This window comes from Anoplophora glabripennis, unplaced genomic scaffold (genome assembly GCF_000390285.2).
Source record: "Anoplophora glabripennis isolate ALB-LARVAE unplaced genomic scaffold, Agla_2.0 scaffold775, whole genome shotgun sequence".
Taxonomy (NCBI): domain Eukaryota; kingdom Metazoa; phylum Arthropoda; class Insecta; order Coleoptera; family Cerambycidae; genus Anoplophora; species Anoplophora glabripennis.
In genome coordinates this window covers 33,447-50,770 of record NW_019416856.1, presented here as the reverse complement: position 1 = coordinate 50,770, position 17,324 = coordinate 33,447, and the positions used below count along the sequence as shown (strand labels likewise).

The following is a 17,324-nucleotide window of genomic DNA, read 5'->3' as shown; positions in this document are numbered from 1 at the left end:
TAACAATTTTTGCAGTCCGGACCTAGATTCTTTTTGCTGTCATACATGCATACATGAAGTATCGTGAGTGCATTAACCCTACCAAATATGAATCCATTATTCCATTCCCTACCAAAGTTATGACATAAAGCAGTTTTGACCAAAAATCATAAATCACCCTGTATCTCAATAAAGAATGGTCAAGAAGTTATTTCTATAGGCGATTTACACTAGATGTAAAGCCTATTAAGCCATGCCCCTCACGTGATGCAACACCCTGTATAACCTCCCCAAAACTCGATCTTTTCTTTTAAACGTTAGAGGAAAACATGAAATGAATGTTTACATTAAATTTTTTTTCTTAACCTTAAAGGTCACACTAGTGCGAGTTGGGATTTTGCCAACTTTGAACCTTTATGTCTTCATTATTTGTTAACGAAAACAGTGTATTTGTATCAAAACTGGGGCAAAATTTTACGAGAAATCGAATGATGTAATTAAGTTTGACAAAAAAATAATTTGTTAATAAAAAATGCGATTGAAAAAAATATTTTTCGAAAAATGACTTTTTTTTATTTCGAATTTTTTTATAAGAGAAAATGTAAAAAAGAATTTTAAAGTTCAAAGTATATATTTTTAAGAAAAAATACCCCATATTGATAAAATGATATTATCAATTTTTCTGGTATCTCGAATACAAGCATTTTTTGGAGTTGTGATTTTTGGCTCCTTTTCTGTAATTGATGTTTATTTTGCACTCTTTTGTATAAAAATGTTAATTTAAACAATATTATCCACAAATATTGACAGATACATGTTACAATTAATCCATTAATAAAAAAATATTAACAAAAACTAAATAAACAATGTTTGAATCTATTCTACACGTAAAATGAGGTGAAAAAAATTGGAAATTTGCATTTCAGTTTACTTTATTTCTAGATTATGTCACACTTTTGCCCACACTAAAGTCACACTAGTGCGAATTCGCACTAGTGTGACTTTAGAGGGTTAACAATTATATAGCTAAACATACAATTGCACAATATTGTATCACTTACATTATTTTATTCTGTATCAAACTTATATAAAAAAATTACAGAGTAATACCTGCCTGAAACAATACATCAATACATTCCAAGTGATTACCTTTAATTGATATCCTTAACGCATTTTTTTTACCATAAGTTATATTGCGTGTGAAAAGCAATTTTACTATTTTAGAAAAATTATTTTTGCAGGCAATTGTTAAAGGAGTTTCTTTCATTTTATTGACACAGTTTACATTTGCTTTATATTTTAGTAACAACGCTACAATTTCTATGTGGTTCCTCCTAACTGCATGATGTAAGGCAGTACATTTGTTATTATCGTATAAATTTAATTTGGCTTTATTTTTTAAAAGCAGTACAGCAATATTTGCATGGCCCCAAGAACTAGCTTTTATCAGAGGTGTAAGGCCATAATCATCCTTTTCGTCTACCTTAACACCCCACACTAAAAGTTTTTCTACGCATTTGAAAAACCCTTTTGAGGCTGCGTAGTGCAAAGCCGTCATGTTTTTATTGTTTCTGTGTAAAACGTTAGCTCGGTAAGACCGTAAAATTATAGCAACTTGGATGTTATTAAATATAATACTCATGATGAAAGGTGTGTTACCATTAGAACACACGGAATCAATGTTAATTTCGGGAAAAGCTTTAATGATTCTTTTAATGCACTTCACGTGGCCTCGACGTGCGAGAATATGTAAATGACTTTGGCCTTCCAAATTCTTTTTGTTCAGAAAATCTACGCCAATGTCTTCTTCATTAAAGAAGTAGTTTAGAAGCGAATCATCTCTTTGGTTGCAGGCAATATGTAATGGTGTGTTTCCTTTTTCGTCCACTCCCCAGTCATCTAAGCAGTACTCGTTTGTTAGTTTCTTTACAGCTTCTAGGTTCTTCGCAGTAACTGCCAAGTGGAGTAAACTCATTTTAGAATGTCCAATCTAAAATATGAACGGATTAAAGCATTCTATTAACACAGGCATACAAAATAAACACTTGGTCTATTCCACGGATGAGACCTATGTCATCCTGCGTATTTGGATTTCCATAAATCTCTGACATCCATAAAAGCGGCCAAAACCAGAAGGTTTTGGTTACTTTTATGACCATCCAGTAGGTTTTTCCTTGAGTACAAGTCAATGCGTCGTATTGCATAATTTGGGTATCCTAAGACCCAATCAACCCTTGTATCCTTTCTGTCAGAAAAGTACCTTTAAAATATAAAAATCGATAAAAATCTGCATTCGTCAAATTCAGGTCACAAACTCAAATCACAAATTTGCAATCCGGAGATTGCGAAATTCGATCACGCTAAGCAGCAAACAAATTAGTGATACGAGCTTATTTAACAGTTTATGGATCCACAAACACTGCACACAGTACGATCGAAGCACCAAATACCGATCTAAGCACCAATTATCGATCTAAGTATCACATATCGACTAAATTATAAATCTATACCACTTCTTTGCAGGAAACGAGAAACAGCCACTGAGTTTTCGTTGTTTTTAAAGGTGGTTTCAGCAGTGTAAAAACCTAGAGGGTGACGGAGCATTCCAGATTCGGTTTCTGTGGGTCCAAGTACATAGGGTGACATAATGGATGCGATCCGTAGAATAGAACACTTTATTGTGTGTGCCTGTGTAAGTACAACGAAATATATGAGGGTATTTCGAAACAATTTTACTGCAATTGCCAGTGGCGTAATAGACGGGTATTCAGTGCCAATTTTTTTAAACAGAATTTCTACGCACATAGGTTCTTTGAAATTTTTTATGATATTTTTCGAATCGCTAATCAGTTTCCAACGAAAATCTGTTTTTGCAAAATTGCGATAGAATTAAAGAGACCTGAGTAAATGGCGTGAATTACTTTCAGTGCACATACAGATTACACAGAATTTTAGTTGAAACGGAAAATGTTTATTACAATTTTTACAAAGATAAATTTGTTAAGGTGCTGCTAAGTAGAAAACAGGAATTAATTAAAATAAAACAGTAACAACCGATGAATATAGTAGTAAAGAGAACTTCAAGTAGATGTTCAAAGTTCTTCTGGTACCTATTAACAATTATTTATTTGTGTTACTTGATAACTATTGATCAACAAACAAGTTCATCTCCTACCAGATCTGTCTGATCAACTAAAATCTTGTGAAATTTGTATGTGCACTAAAAGGATTGGATGCCGTTTACTCAGGAACCTTTTATTTTATGATAATTTTTCGTTTGAAATCCTGGTTAAAACTCGTCTACCATGCCACTAGTGGTTATAGCGAATCATTTGTCTCATTCTTAAAGGACATTACATCGCTACAAGTTATATCCAATTTGGTTTTGTTATTACTTTCTCTTTTTTATTATCATAAAACAGGTCAAACACTTAAATTCGATCAATGTTTACCTGAAATTCTTCGTTCAAAATCATGTCTCCTATGAACAGTCAAAGTTAGTACGTTTAAAAAGGGAATACATTGTATGAAAAAAGATCATATGTATGTTAGTTAAGGTATTGGTTAAATAAATCAGATGATCAAGTATACATTTTCATTGGATATTCTGTATATTATATTTCTTTCGAATGTCTAAGGATTTCTCTATAACATTGTCAAAAAGGCACGCAATGCATAGTGAATTATAAAAGACAAATTGAAGATGGCGTTGTATTTTTTTAAATATCCTCATATAAATCTGTAGAATGTATACTATGTACTGTAAGCCATTAAAGATATTTTCACCTTTATATTATTTGAACCCTTTACGTCCAATGTAGTAAGTATATTTTTGTAGTTATTTTGTATGCTATGATATAGCAAATAATATTTCCTTTGTTCTATCAGAGATAATGATGATTCTGTAATTATATTTCTTGTATGAAGTAATGCATCTAGTTCCAAGAGTGATCCTGAGAGCAACGCATAATCAATAGGGTTCAATTTAAGTAGAGCGTCAACTTTTAAAATATCTATTATTATGCCAAAGAAAGAAATTTTTGACAAATATTGATATACATTTGCTTTTGCTTGATCAGGTTTCACCGATTCTAAAGGTTTCAGCAAAATATCTTCACCATTTCGAACTATTTCGGAGTGTATATCTAAGTTTCTCACGAACTCTTCATTTTTTGGCGTAATTCCAATATCAAAGTAACTGCCATAACCAGATAATAAATGGAATATGTTCCTTCCAAGTAAATCAGTCTTTATAAAATAACTGGGTTGATTAATGAATGTTTCGATTTTATCTTCTTCTTTGTTGAGAATAGCAGAATGAAGTGGCAAATTCTTAGTCAGCATGTTGTCGAAAAATAGACGGATACCGAGAAGTTCCTTCAAAAATAACGTTTCAAGAATATGGGTTACATTGAAAAGAGTTTGTCCTTTCAGCTGCTTTTCCACCGTATGCAAGAGCCAACGAGCGGCCAAGAATTCAGCATATGTTCTATGGCTAAAAATTGGAACATCGTTTTCGCTAAATCCTGTAATAAAAAAATCTTTCGGATAATTATTTTTAAAAACCTGAACATCTTCATTGAATTCTTCTAAATCAAAAGTCAACTTTAGGGCATTATCTGTGAAGAAAGCTTTTAAAGCTAGCTTAGATATAGTTCTGATGTACAAATTATCACTAACTTTTAGTTTTATAAATTTTTCATATATGTCGTGGATGTGCCAGTCCTGTTCTTTCAAGTTATGCTCATGATTCAAAAAAATTTCAGTTAGCATCATGGTTTGTTGACATGTTCCTACAAAAGAATCTTCGAGCAAGTTCCTTATGCTGTCAATAGCTTCCATTGTAGTATTAATGTATTCCTCATTTTTGTCTTTTTGCCTTAAATACTTCCTTATGAACATTTCTTGATCTTTCTTGTTAAATTCTGTAAGCTCCATAGAGAACGCGCCAAAAGCGTTCTCAAATTCCTGTTTCAAATTGGGCCTAGCAACAATCCAGATTCTAAATCCTTGTTTGGTGGCTAATTTAAATAGCTCTAATAAATCTGTTTCGTTAATTTCTTCATAGTCATCTATCAACCATATGATTCTATGCTGAAAGTTCTTATAAAGTGGTTTAAAAAAACGATGGAAAGCCTCATTTAATTTTTCTGTATGACATTCATAAGAAAAGTTGATTAGTTCATCGGCAGTCTTAAATTTTTTAATTGCGGCGCCATGTTTTTTTAAGTCTATGTTAATTACCCACTCTTCAGGCGAAAATTTCGAATGAATAAAATTCAAAAATGTTGATTTTCCCATACCTGCGTCATTACAAACTATATTAACTTTGGAATTTCTGCACATCTCAGTGAGTTCCGTGTCCCTTTTATAATCATAGTTCAAATATTCCCTCAACATCTCTATAGACCCATTTGTATGCATTAGTAAAAAATAACTCTTGCTTATATATTTAAGTGCATAGTATACACGATTTTTTGAAACTTGTTCTATTCGTTTCAAATAGCCATTATTAAATTCCTTACATGTTGTTATGATGTTCTGTGGGGGTCCGAAATCTTCATAAAACTTTTGAAATGATTCGTAATATTCCAGAGACACGCTTCTACGGATTTTAATTTTTGCTGATCTGGGGAAATTAAAAATGAAGAACATAAATTCATCCTCTCCAAGAAGTTCATTTTTCAGTACCGGAACATTCATCCGGCGATTGATATAATAGGAGGGAAGGTCATTTGGTTCACCAATAATACATACTTTTTGCAACAGTTCAATGTAATTATCTACCGATATTTGTTGTTTTACTGAGCTATAATTTTCAAGCAAACTATATAAATCAATATCGGTTTTACCTTGAAATGAAATTTCTAGTTTCTTCGAATGTTTGAAATATACTTCCTCTTCAATATCAGTAAGATTTTGAAATACTTTTGTGTCACCAACAAAGCTTAGCGTATCTTCGTATTCATTAAAAATTACAGAATATATATCTAGTACACGCTGTAATCTACCTTTAAAACTGACAAATAATCTGTTGGTTGATTTAATGAAAAAAGGTACTTTGCGTTGTACAATCAAAAATATATACAGGAGACGTTTGGTGATACTTCCACTGTTTATTAATAAAGTCCCGCTATTTGTAATAAATAAAGACAATTTTTCTTCGACTTGTTTCGACACAATTTTATCCCAGGTAACATCTGGATCATTACAGAAACGTTTTATTTCAAGGAAAATTTCGTTCCACACCAATACAGAAGAATTTTCTTTAGCGATTATTGTAACATCGAATTTGCTTATCATATTATTTAGAACAGACTCGTTAATACCGTCAAGGCAGCGCGGTGGAACATAATCTCCCATAAGTACTTTCAATAAATTCGCCTTCACGTCAAGCTTCCACATCCTGAAGCAATCATCTTTATGTTCCACCCATGTATAAAAAAAGTCTATTATAACTTTAACAGTGTCATCATTTATTTCCAACAAACGTCCGATTTCATTATTTATTGCCTCATGGTCCAATTGTTCTGCGTAGAAATAAAATTGATCTATAAAGTTTTGATCATATTTTCCACTTTTGTTAGTAATTCTTAATGTACTTGTTGGATTCGATGAAGTGTTAATAAATTTGAAAGAGTTTGCTGAACAAAAATCAATATTGTCAGTTCCTCTGTCTTGATTAACCTTACAGTTATTAAAAATTATGAAAAACTTTTCCGTATTGCTAGAAATTTCGTGCATGTCAAAAAAATCTTTGTCCTGCATGATTTTGAAAAAAGCTTTTTCATACAACTTCAAGCCCAGATTCTTGTTAGTTCCGTCTAGTTTTTCTGCTACTATGGGACGCTTTTTCTCCTCGTCTTTGTGCTTTATCTGGATCATGAACAATTTTTTGTCACCACTGCGGTGTTCGGTCAAAAGAATTAAGTCGTCGAATTTGATCACGTCCTGTGGATTGGAAAGAATCCAGAAATCTTTTATGTCTTCGTCTAAAAGACATTTCAATGCGATCAGAGCAAGCATCCTCCTCTCATAATGCTTTCCATGTATTCCTGACTCATCTTTCTTTTTTGATCTCTGAAACAAAATGCCATCAAAAGCGACCAGAAAAAGAAAAATTTTGTACCTATACATACAATAACTTCTTACGAGATTGCCTTCACACAAGGCGTACCTAACAATATCTCTTACTAAACCAAAGTGCTTAAAACATGGAAGAATCCGCCTCAGTTGAACACCCTATATAAACTTTAAATGTTTTAAACAAGAAAACATATATTTTTTTAATATTTCAAAAACGTTAAAGCTTCATAAAATTCGATGCAATAACAATCACATTTAATGTTTAGAAAATGTACGTTCATCTAGTCATCCTTCTGAAGTGAATGTACAAAATGAAGAAGATATAGTAGATTCCGTCATTAGTTGATTACCCAGTGTTTTTGTTAGAGATATATCTGAATTTCATATGTACATATTTTCATTGGCGTATTTTATAAAGGACTGAAACAGTCAACCTCATTGCAATATTTTATTGGAAATTTTTTATATGAAGCAAATTATGTATTTAAAAATATTTGTTTGGAACACTGATTTATTGCGCAACTTTTTTACCTCTTGTAATTTTTCGATAAAATCTATAGTTTTCTAGTAAAAAAATTAAATGCGTCATCATTCACTAAGGGGGTAATTGCGAAAATTACCTGTATATAAAATATATTCAATTTTATAATAAATCTTCAATAAGGTACTTTTACTGTAGCTATGAAAACTATAAACTCTGCTAAACTAATTCTGACTTTATATACTGTAAGAAGAGAAAATTAACTCCAACCCACCAATACAATTTTTTAAAATAAAAATTACTATTTCTCCCTTTCATTGATATAAACCCCATAAAAAAACCTTTTTCATATAATAATGAAATTATATTTTTTTGTCAACAATCTTTCTTCTGGTACGCCAATGGTCTTTTCTAGATTAAGGGTTTAATTTCTTGTTCAATTTAGAAACTTTTTTGTCTCTTCGTATTTGCGGCAAAAAAATAAAATTTTTTGTAACTAGCTAAATTAAAAGCCCGATTTCAAAATCCTCTAGAAGGTTCCGACTAGCCGGATAATAAATATTTTGTTTTCGTAATTTTGATCTTCAGTTTTCAAAAACTACATCTACCTACTTCGATAATTATTGTTTTGAGTTTACTACTTTTTAATTAGGTACTTATTAATTTTATTATACAGGATAACAAAGAATAAACAGGGTTAATTAAGAAATTTCAAAAATCATCGGTTGATGTTTTAGAAAGTCGTTAAGTACTACTTCGTTAAGAATAAATAACAAATTAACAACTATAATAATGCAAACAGCATTACCTATTAAAAAAAAAAAACATTTTAAATATTCTCTACAAGTAGAGGATTTTGAAATTGAGTTACAGGAAATGATTTATTATTTTTTTGCACGAAAACAGCAGCAGATACGAAAATATTACAAGAGACAAAAAAGTTTCTAAATTGAACAGGGAATTAAATCATTGTTCTAGAAAAGACCAGTGGCGTACCGCAAGAAAGTTTGCAGGGCTGAAATGAGGTCCTACCCCAGAAAAAGTACCACTTTGTGGGTCGTGACAACTATTAGGAAGGGCTAATGATGCAGGTAATTTAAGTTAGCCTACGTTCCAAATTTGAGCACATATCTCAAAAACTTTAGGAGGTACCAAAAAACTGAAAACTTATTGATACTCCCTGTATCATGGTAACCAAGCATTTATGGACATATGTTTATATGAACTTTTTTACTTAAAATCATACGCAAATTCACCTCCCCGAACGAAGATATACTGTTATGAAGCATACTGTATAAAGTACTATAGGATAACTGAATCTTGTACTTCCCCGAGGCCATCTAAAAATAGAATTGATCGTACCTTTGGACGACTGTTGTCTGACATTTTCTCAAGACTGTCTCAGCAAAAATACTGTCTATGGCACTGAAGTATTAACTTTCAATCACAGTAATTTTTCACTAAAACTAAAAACTAAAGGGCAAAATGCGACGGATTACGAATTTGACGAATATTAATTGCTTATCAGTAAATGTCTAGCTTGCTTGGGTACAGAGGCGTATTCAGTGAAACAGATAATATACTAGAAATAAAGCTGCTAGAGTTATGTGTAGATTATATCCGAGTTTAATTTTGTTGCTCAGAATATGATATATTGCTTATAGATATTTTGTTAGACTGTTATAGTCTACAAATATGCATTTGGGGTATTACCGAAACAATTTTGATACCTCTACATCATAAGGATCAAGGATCAGTTATTTATGATATTTAGCAGAACAACTACATTTGATGATTTTTAATCCAATTGTCGTTGGTCCACACAAGCAAAAATATTACTAGTCAATGGGCATTTGAATTTGGTGGACCAACCACTGGTAAGAAGAATATGGTGCAACTTTCGTCTAGTATGTTTCTGGAACTGCAGGGACTAACGTTAGTTAGAAGATAAAAAGTGAACACGAATTATTGTTAAGTATTTTTTTTATAAATTTTAATCGTAAATTAAATTTTATGCATATAAGGTCTTTCTCTAACTTAAGCAACTTTAACTGATTTCATAAATTTTTGAAGAAAATTAACAACGTAACTCATTATGTTACAATTTAATTTACGTGTTTTATTTTGTTTTATGTTTTGACAACATACTTTCCTCTGAATTCAAACCTGTCGAGTATCTTGTTTATTATTATATTCGTTTATCTACAGTGTACACCGATAAAATTTATAGAAATGATTTATATTTGTCTTTCTATGTTCGCAGTACCAGCAAGTATATTCCATTTTCTAAGCCTTTAACAAAGATTAGGGCCGAAATTTACTTTCCCTTTTCCCCTGACAAGTAAGAACGAAATTATACTTAACAGTGCATGGAAATCAGAACTTTTCTATTGTCAAAAAAAGTTAATTAAAATACATTTTCAAATATACAGGGTGGTTCAAATTTTATGCAGGAAACTTCGAGGGCAGATAGATCTCTTTAAAATAATATGTGTTTTCCTTATAAACATTGGTCTGGAACAGCCCCGTTTTAGAGATACAGGGTGTTGAAGTTGTTAAAAAAAAATGATTTTTTGTTTATATCTCCGGAATGTATTAACCGATCTCAATAAAATTTGGTACAGATTATGTATGATGTTCTCTAAAATATGAGCTTTATGGGTTCAATAAGTGGTGTACAACTGGACAGGGATCACCCTTTTTACAAAAAAACCTACGCCACTGTATTTTTTACAAGTCGTTGTAACTGATTTATGTTCTAACGCACAAAATACGTGAAAAGATGACTAATTTTTTCCCTAACATTCGCCGTTATCAAGTTATTCATACCAATACAAACCCCTTGTGGCAGACACTTCTAACCATAATATTACAAGAATATTTATGTTTATGCTTAAAAGTACGTGCAATTTGTAAGCACATCAACAAAACTATTTACACTCCTTTCTACACCACCTGTGAGGTAGTGTTCTTGGCGTGTTTTAGTTTTCCCTGGAGGCCTAATACTCTTTACAAATAAGAGATATTTAAATCAAAATAATAATAAAAATATATTTACCAAGCAACAGCAACTAAACAAGAAACAAAATTAACGTTACGAACAATTGTTCAAAATGCGAACCACCCACATCGATACATTTCTGACATCTTCTATTAATGGAATTAATTGAAGCTAATAATATGTGGTGGTTTTCTTTTAATTCCTTACACCCGTCTTCTATTCGTTGCAGTAGTTGTGGTCTTGTATCTGTTGGAGTAAAATAAACTTTACTTTTCAGAGAATCCCAAACAGAAGTCCAGGGGGTTTAGATATGGCAATCTGGCTGGCCAAGACACTGGACCCTCTGTACCATTATAGTTGATATTGGTATTTGGTGGTCTACCTATCCATCGCCCCATATAATTTTTATTAAGCCATTCTTATATTATTCCCCCAGAATGCGTAGGAGCACCATCCATTGTATCCAGTTGATTTGTTGTATATTTAATGCAACATCCTTTAATAATTCAAATAGAAGGTTTTCAATAGAAGGTTCAAGGAATAGGTTTTCTAGAAAGTTTAGAAATGACTGGGAATTTAGACGGTTCGCAAACTTTATTGCGAATTATTCTGAGCCACACGTTCACAGAAAATTCGTGTTGAAAAAATCTTGGCCGAATACCATGAGGATTATCTTGTGACCAAATATGCAGATTGTGAAAATTCACTACCCCTCGCCCTTAGTAAATGCACATTTAATATTATTTTGATTTAAGTTGTTCTTATTTGTAAATATAGTGGGTTATGCTACCAGGGGAAACTAAAACGCGTGAGGAACTCTACCTCACAGGTGGTGTGGAAACGAGTGTAAAGAATTTTGTTGATGTGCTTACAAATTCGACTTACTTTTAAGCATAAACATAAATATTCTTGTAATATTTATGGTTAGAAATGTCTGCACAAGGAGATTGTATTGATATGAATAACTTGAAAACGGCGAATCTTAGGGAAAAAATTCAAGTTACCTTTTTTGCGTATTTTGTGCATTAGAATATAAATTCGTTACAATAACTTGTGAAAAATGCAGTAGCGTAGTTTTTTTTTATAAAAACGGAGTTAATCCCTGCCCAGTTGTACACCACTGGTTATACCTTTAGAGCTCATATTTTAAGCAATGCAAGGCCTACTATCATAAATTATTACCAAATTTTATTGAGATCGATTAATAGATTCCTGAGATATAACCAAAAAATCTATTTTTTTTAACAACTTTAACACCCTGTGTATCTAAGACGTAGCCGTTCCAGACCTATGTTTATAAGGCAAACACATTTTATTTGAAAGAGATCTATCTGCCCTCGAAGTTTCCTGCATAAAATTCAGATTACCCTGTATAAGAAACTTTATTTTGAACAAATCAGGTTGACGATTGTACCATCCTGTTACATGTTACAGTAACTGAAGGCGATGTAAATGAATTGATTTTATAAGTATTACAATTTTTGTTTAGTAAATGTACATAACCGATAATATTCCAAAAAATCAGATTTTACTTAGAACATCAATATAGTCAACACAAATGTTTTTTTAAACGTGTTTTTTTTAGTAATTTTTTCGTTGCTACAAATCTACAGCACTGTAAGGAAAGTACGGGGCGCTATAGAGCATGGAACAAAATGCAGTTACTTAAAATGTTAAAATGTAACACTTGAAATATTAGAACAAATACTATAAGCTGTGCAAATACCACATACTTCTAAGTATATATTAGAAGTCTGTGACAAATACTAACTACATGGAGTGACAGAGAGAAAAAGAGATAGTTCGGGTACCATCCTTCTCTCACAAAAATAACGATTTTTTTAAAGTAATTCTAGAAAATGAACAACGACTCTGTTGTCTACTCTACTACTTCACTTTACTACTTTAGGCAACTTTCGATACGCTGAAGTATACTTGGTTGCCACTTATTTGGTTTCAAATTACTCGTAACTTACGAGTCCTAAGTAAAAAAAGTGAAACAATGAAAATATTTCAATATTTGAAAATATTGGCTGTTTCGATTGTAATTTAAAATTTCTGTAAAATAGGTATTAACGGTTTAATATTCATTCACTGGTTGTCATATTATCCCAACTATATTTATTCGGTTTAAATATTCTGCGTTAGGGTTTTCAGTTCCAGTTAAATATTAGATATCCAGTTTGCAATTATACATATATCTAATTAATATCTATTAATAATATTCCACGGATGCTTGATAGTGATGGTGTTCATAGAAATATACACCTCATCAGTGTGTCAAACAGGATATACTTGTAAGACAGCTCTATATCAATTCTCTACAGATCTGGCAGCAATTTTTGACTTAGAAGACACATTTGATCGAACCTTCCAAACGAATAGAGCTCCGTGGAAGGGTGTGGTTGCTCCGGCAAACTGACAGGTTTGGAGAGACTACGGACTATGAAGATATCTGTCCTATCTATCTCTTTTACTGCTGGATTTGGTTGTAGATGACCTCCATGACAAACTAAATTGATAGATTTTCTGTACCCAAGGAAACGCGGATGATACAGTCTTACTGGGGAAATAAGTTGACGCTATATCTGACCTTATGTATAGACTTTTGAAATTGTGGAACAAAGATGCAGAAACAAGATCCTGAGGGTAAACCCAAAAAAACTACACTCATACTTTTCATAAAAAAAACTTATATAAACGACTGAATATGAGTTAGGAGGCTGGAATGCTCATTTACAAGAAAACTATAAATAAGAGAAAAATGTTGTTAATGGCGGCCAAATCAGCAGTAGGAATAAATCTAGGTAGTGAATCCACGGATGGTACAATGGTGTGAACGACCGTGGCAAGGTTTAGGGCTATATATGGCTTTCCAATCTGGTGGCCAAAAATAAATCAAATGATGGTAGAATTGGAGCTATCCAAACTCCAAAGACTGGCTTGTTTTTGTATTACGGGTACTATGAAAAACAGCAGCTATAGAAACTTTGGACCTATGCATTAAGGCGAAAATGACAATGGGACATACAGATGAACTCAAATGATAACTGACTAACAAACCCAGGACACTCTCTTTTATTTTAACAAATATCTCTAATAGCTGTTTTACATTGACAATTTATTGATGAATAAATTGAGAAAGTTCTTCATTAATTAATTCATGAATTTACTGGTAAACAATGTAGATTTACACTGCTACAGACTTTATCAAGTTTTGACGCATGAATCAGTTCTACCAACGAATCATAGAAGCAAATAAATTTCAAAAATGTCACCTTTCCACTCATAATTGTAGTGATACAACAGCGGTACCGTTTTGACACATATTATATAAATATTAGTGTTTGTAAGTAACAAATCAGTAAAAACAATGCAAAACTAGTATGACGCCACGCAATTATTTACATATTCCAATAACATAACCTCATTACTGATCTGAGGGTGGAAATCTGTTGGGTTGGTACTTCCGAACTTCACGAAGAAATTGACGAAATTTAGAACATGCTCTAATTCGTCAAGAACTTGATGAATAAATTCATGAAGTTATTTGATGCATTACACTTGTCCAATTTCTTGATGAAGCGACTTCATGAATTAATTGATCAATAAATTGTCAATGTGAAACAGCTATAACAAACCCTATATATTTTTAAATCATACTACAGGCCATTATAATGATGAACCCTTATGTAGGGTAAATATTGGGGAGTTCTTGAAAAGACCTTTAAATTGAGTGGTGGTAAAAGTCGTTAGCATGAAAACTAATGAAGTTACAATCAAAATAAAATGATTGTCTTGATTTTTGAGAAAAAAAATCGGTATATATTAACGACTTGACGGAAAAAAATTAAACGTATTTCTTCTGCAATTTACTTTATTTATGTATTAACAGTAGGTTCTGGGAATTTGAACGATTTTAGAAGCCTAAATTTAAAAAAATATTTCATTTACTTTAGAATAAAATTTTTCAATTTTTTAAAAAATTGCCTTTATTCAAAATATTTCAAAAATTAATCAAGTTATAAAAAAATAATAGAATAAGAAATTGTAGGTTTTTTCTTACTGAACAATTTGCTTTTTTTTAATTTTTGTAGGACAAAATTTGACTGAGTTGACCGTTAGAACACAGCCTAGAGGCTGTGGTTAGCTCCAAGACTGCCTTTCCTGAGCCCTTTTAGCTTATAAATCTAAAAAACGAAGGGTTCAAAAAAACTGCAAATCGCAGAACTTAAAGTGCTTTAAATTCTCTACAAAATGGTTTTTTGAGTAAATTTATAACTTTAAAATTACAAAAGTTATGGTAAAAAAATTAATCGCATTTTTTCGGTAAAATTTTCGGAGCAGGTAAATTACCATCATCTTTGTGTATTTTGGAGCACTTGTGAACTGATTTGAGTAAGTATTTTAATAATTGCAATTGCAAAAAAGAATGCGGCGCAACTTGTGGTTGCAGAAAAGTTGGACTTTTTTGCAATCCTACGTGTGGTTCATGTTCTGACGATAATTGTAACAATTGTCCTCCAATTTTGGACGAAAGCGAGGTTGAATATAGTGACGATAGTGATGAAAATTAAATATTTTATTATATACACATTTAAAAAATAACAGACCATTTTTAAAACATTTTGTACAATACATCCATTTATAATGTATATAAAATTTTTTTATTTGATATTAATTTAATAAAAAAATATTAAGAATAAATTCAATAAAATTAAAAAAAATAATAATTATATCGTTATAGGCACATATAATTTTTAGGAAATTTTTCTATAAGGGGTAGGGTTTTTTATGAGGCGTAGGTCTTCCATAAGGGTTTTTTTGGTGGCTGAAAAGTTGTAATATATCATAGATCATTTGAAAACCAATAAAAAGTTTATAATTCAACATATGCATACCATTAAAACATCTCAAGCTTTCAATAATATTTTATTTTATTATAAGGGATGGTTTTTAAGGGTTGCAACTTTGTAATGAGTCGTAAGCTTTCTAATGAATAACAAAAGAAATGCAATACATTGTGAATGCACCAAAAGAATATTTTAAACTGTTAAAAACTTTTTTTTTTAATTTTTTGGCCATGGAAGGTTAGTTTTTAAGGATTTTTAAGGGTTGAAAAGTAATTAAATTTCATAAATTATATTAAAAAACATGAAAGGAACTTTATCCAACATATTTGAACATGAATTGAATCTTTAAAATACGTAAATCTGCGATTTTCGCATTTTTTTCGTACAAGGGTAGTTTTCACCCCCAAATAGAAAAAAGCACACATCTAGACAATATAACTTTTGAAGTGGGGGGTCAGATGAGCTTGTATGCAAATTTTCAGGAAAATCCATGCTATCCGAAAAAATTGGGAGCTTTTACTTTATTTTCGCCTTCAGTGACTGGACTATATAGACAACATCGTTCCTTAGAAATAAGAAAATTAAGTCATTTAATAAAAACATTTGTAATATAAAAAACAAAAACAAAATATATAATACCTGCGATAACAATAAAGTAGAGAAAAAAATAATATTACGAACTAGTTGCAATAAATAAAGGTAAGATAAAGACTTAATTATTTAATTTCTTGATAAAAAATAAGATATTTATGTTTTTTTGTAACGGATATTCATGACACATTTTACAAGACTGTGTGTTATTATCACGTAGGTCACTATTTGACCTTTAATATGATAAATGTGAGCTATTATTCATCGTATTGATTGTACATACATTTTTAAACATTTTTGTTTGTTGGTTAGTGTTGTACAGCTCGACAGCTCTGTTGTTATATAAAATACCTAATATATCGAGATTAGAGTAATATTTACTCAACGTAAGGTGCAGAGTTAAAATTTTTAATTGATTTACATATATTCATGACGTGAGTAAATCCGTTTGATATTGATATACCCTTTAAGTATGAAAAAAATTCCAATGAGCGCATAATTTAAGGAAATTTATCCGAAATTTTCTTAATGTGGTCAATTGAAATTTGAATAAGAAATATTTTCGGTAGTAGGTTACAGAATCAGTGGTAGTTATAAGTGTTGGGTTTCTAAAACTAAACGGCTGTACGAAACGTGTATATTATAACGATATCTCAAAATGAGGTCAATATGTCCACATTTAACATTGGACATTTGATAATAGTGGAGTTATTGAACACACCTTTACTAATTGGCCACTTATAAGACCGACGCTAATTAAATAAGTGTTGACCTTTATCTCAAAAGCACGTTTTATTGCTTTGGGAAAACCAGCCTAAAATTTCGTCTACCCTTAACACAATTTTCCGGAACCGGTAATAACGTCGTCGATAAAATAATTATTTTTGCACGATCTTTTCCAGCCATCTGTCGAAACTCGGGCCAGACAATTCAATCAGGAGCCGGCGTAGGTTGAACGAAAAGAATTCCAGTTCGTTTTCGCATTGTCTAATGGGTTTTATACTTTTATACTAGACTCTGGCGTAACCTCAACTTACCTGAGCCCCACTACGGATAGGTAGAAGGCGCAGGATGGCGATGGTGAACCGGAGGCCACAGACATGCCTCAGATTGAGTCCGCTGACCGTCGTTGAAGTCACATAATAAAATTTACAACCTCAGTTATGTGAACTACATGGTGCGCTATTTTTTCGTTGTTGCCATCTACAGAGACTGCAGTGGATTACAGTGATAGTGTCTCAGTGCACTGACGTACAATGACACGTAAATATTTAGTGATCTTTTTAGGATATGCGGTGGTGTTAGTGCTGAGGAGTGTTGTGGCCGAAGAATG

General features: G+C 31.7%; 1 protein-coding gene across 1 annotated transcript; it reads right to left on the bottom strand.

Annotated features, from left to right (window-relative positions):
* Positions 1–923: 923 nt before the first annotated feature.
* On the bottom strand, positions 924–17,093 carry LOC108913895. Its single transcript, XM_023455561.1, has 4 exons — positions 17,029–17,093; positions 6,309–7,057; positions 3,766–5,381; positions 924–1,969 (listed from the first exon to the last, which is right to left on the bottom strand). The coding sequence occupies exons 1-4, from the start codon at positions 17,091–17,093 to the stop codon at positions 1,076–1,078; spliced, it is 3,324 nt and encodes a 1,107-aa protein (XP_023311329.1). The 3' UTR covers positions 924–1,075.
* Positions 17,094–17,324: the final 231 nt, after the last annotated feature.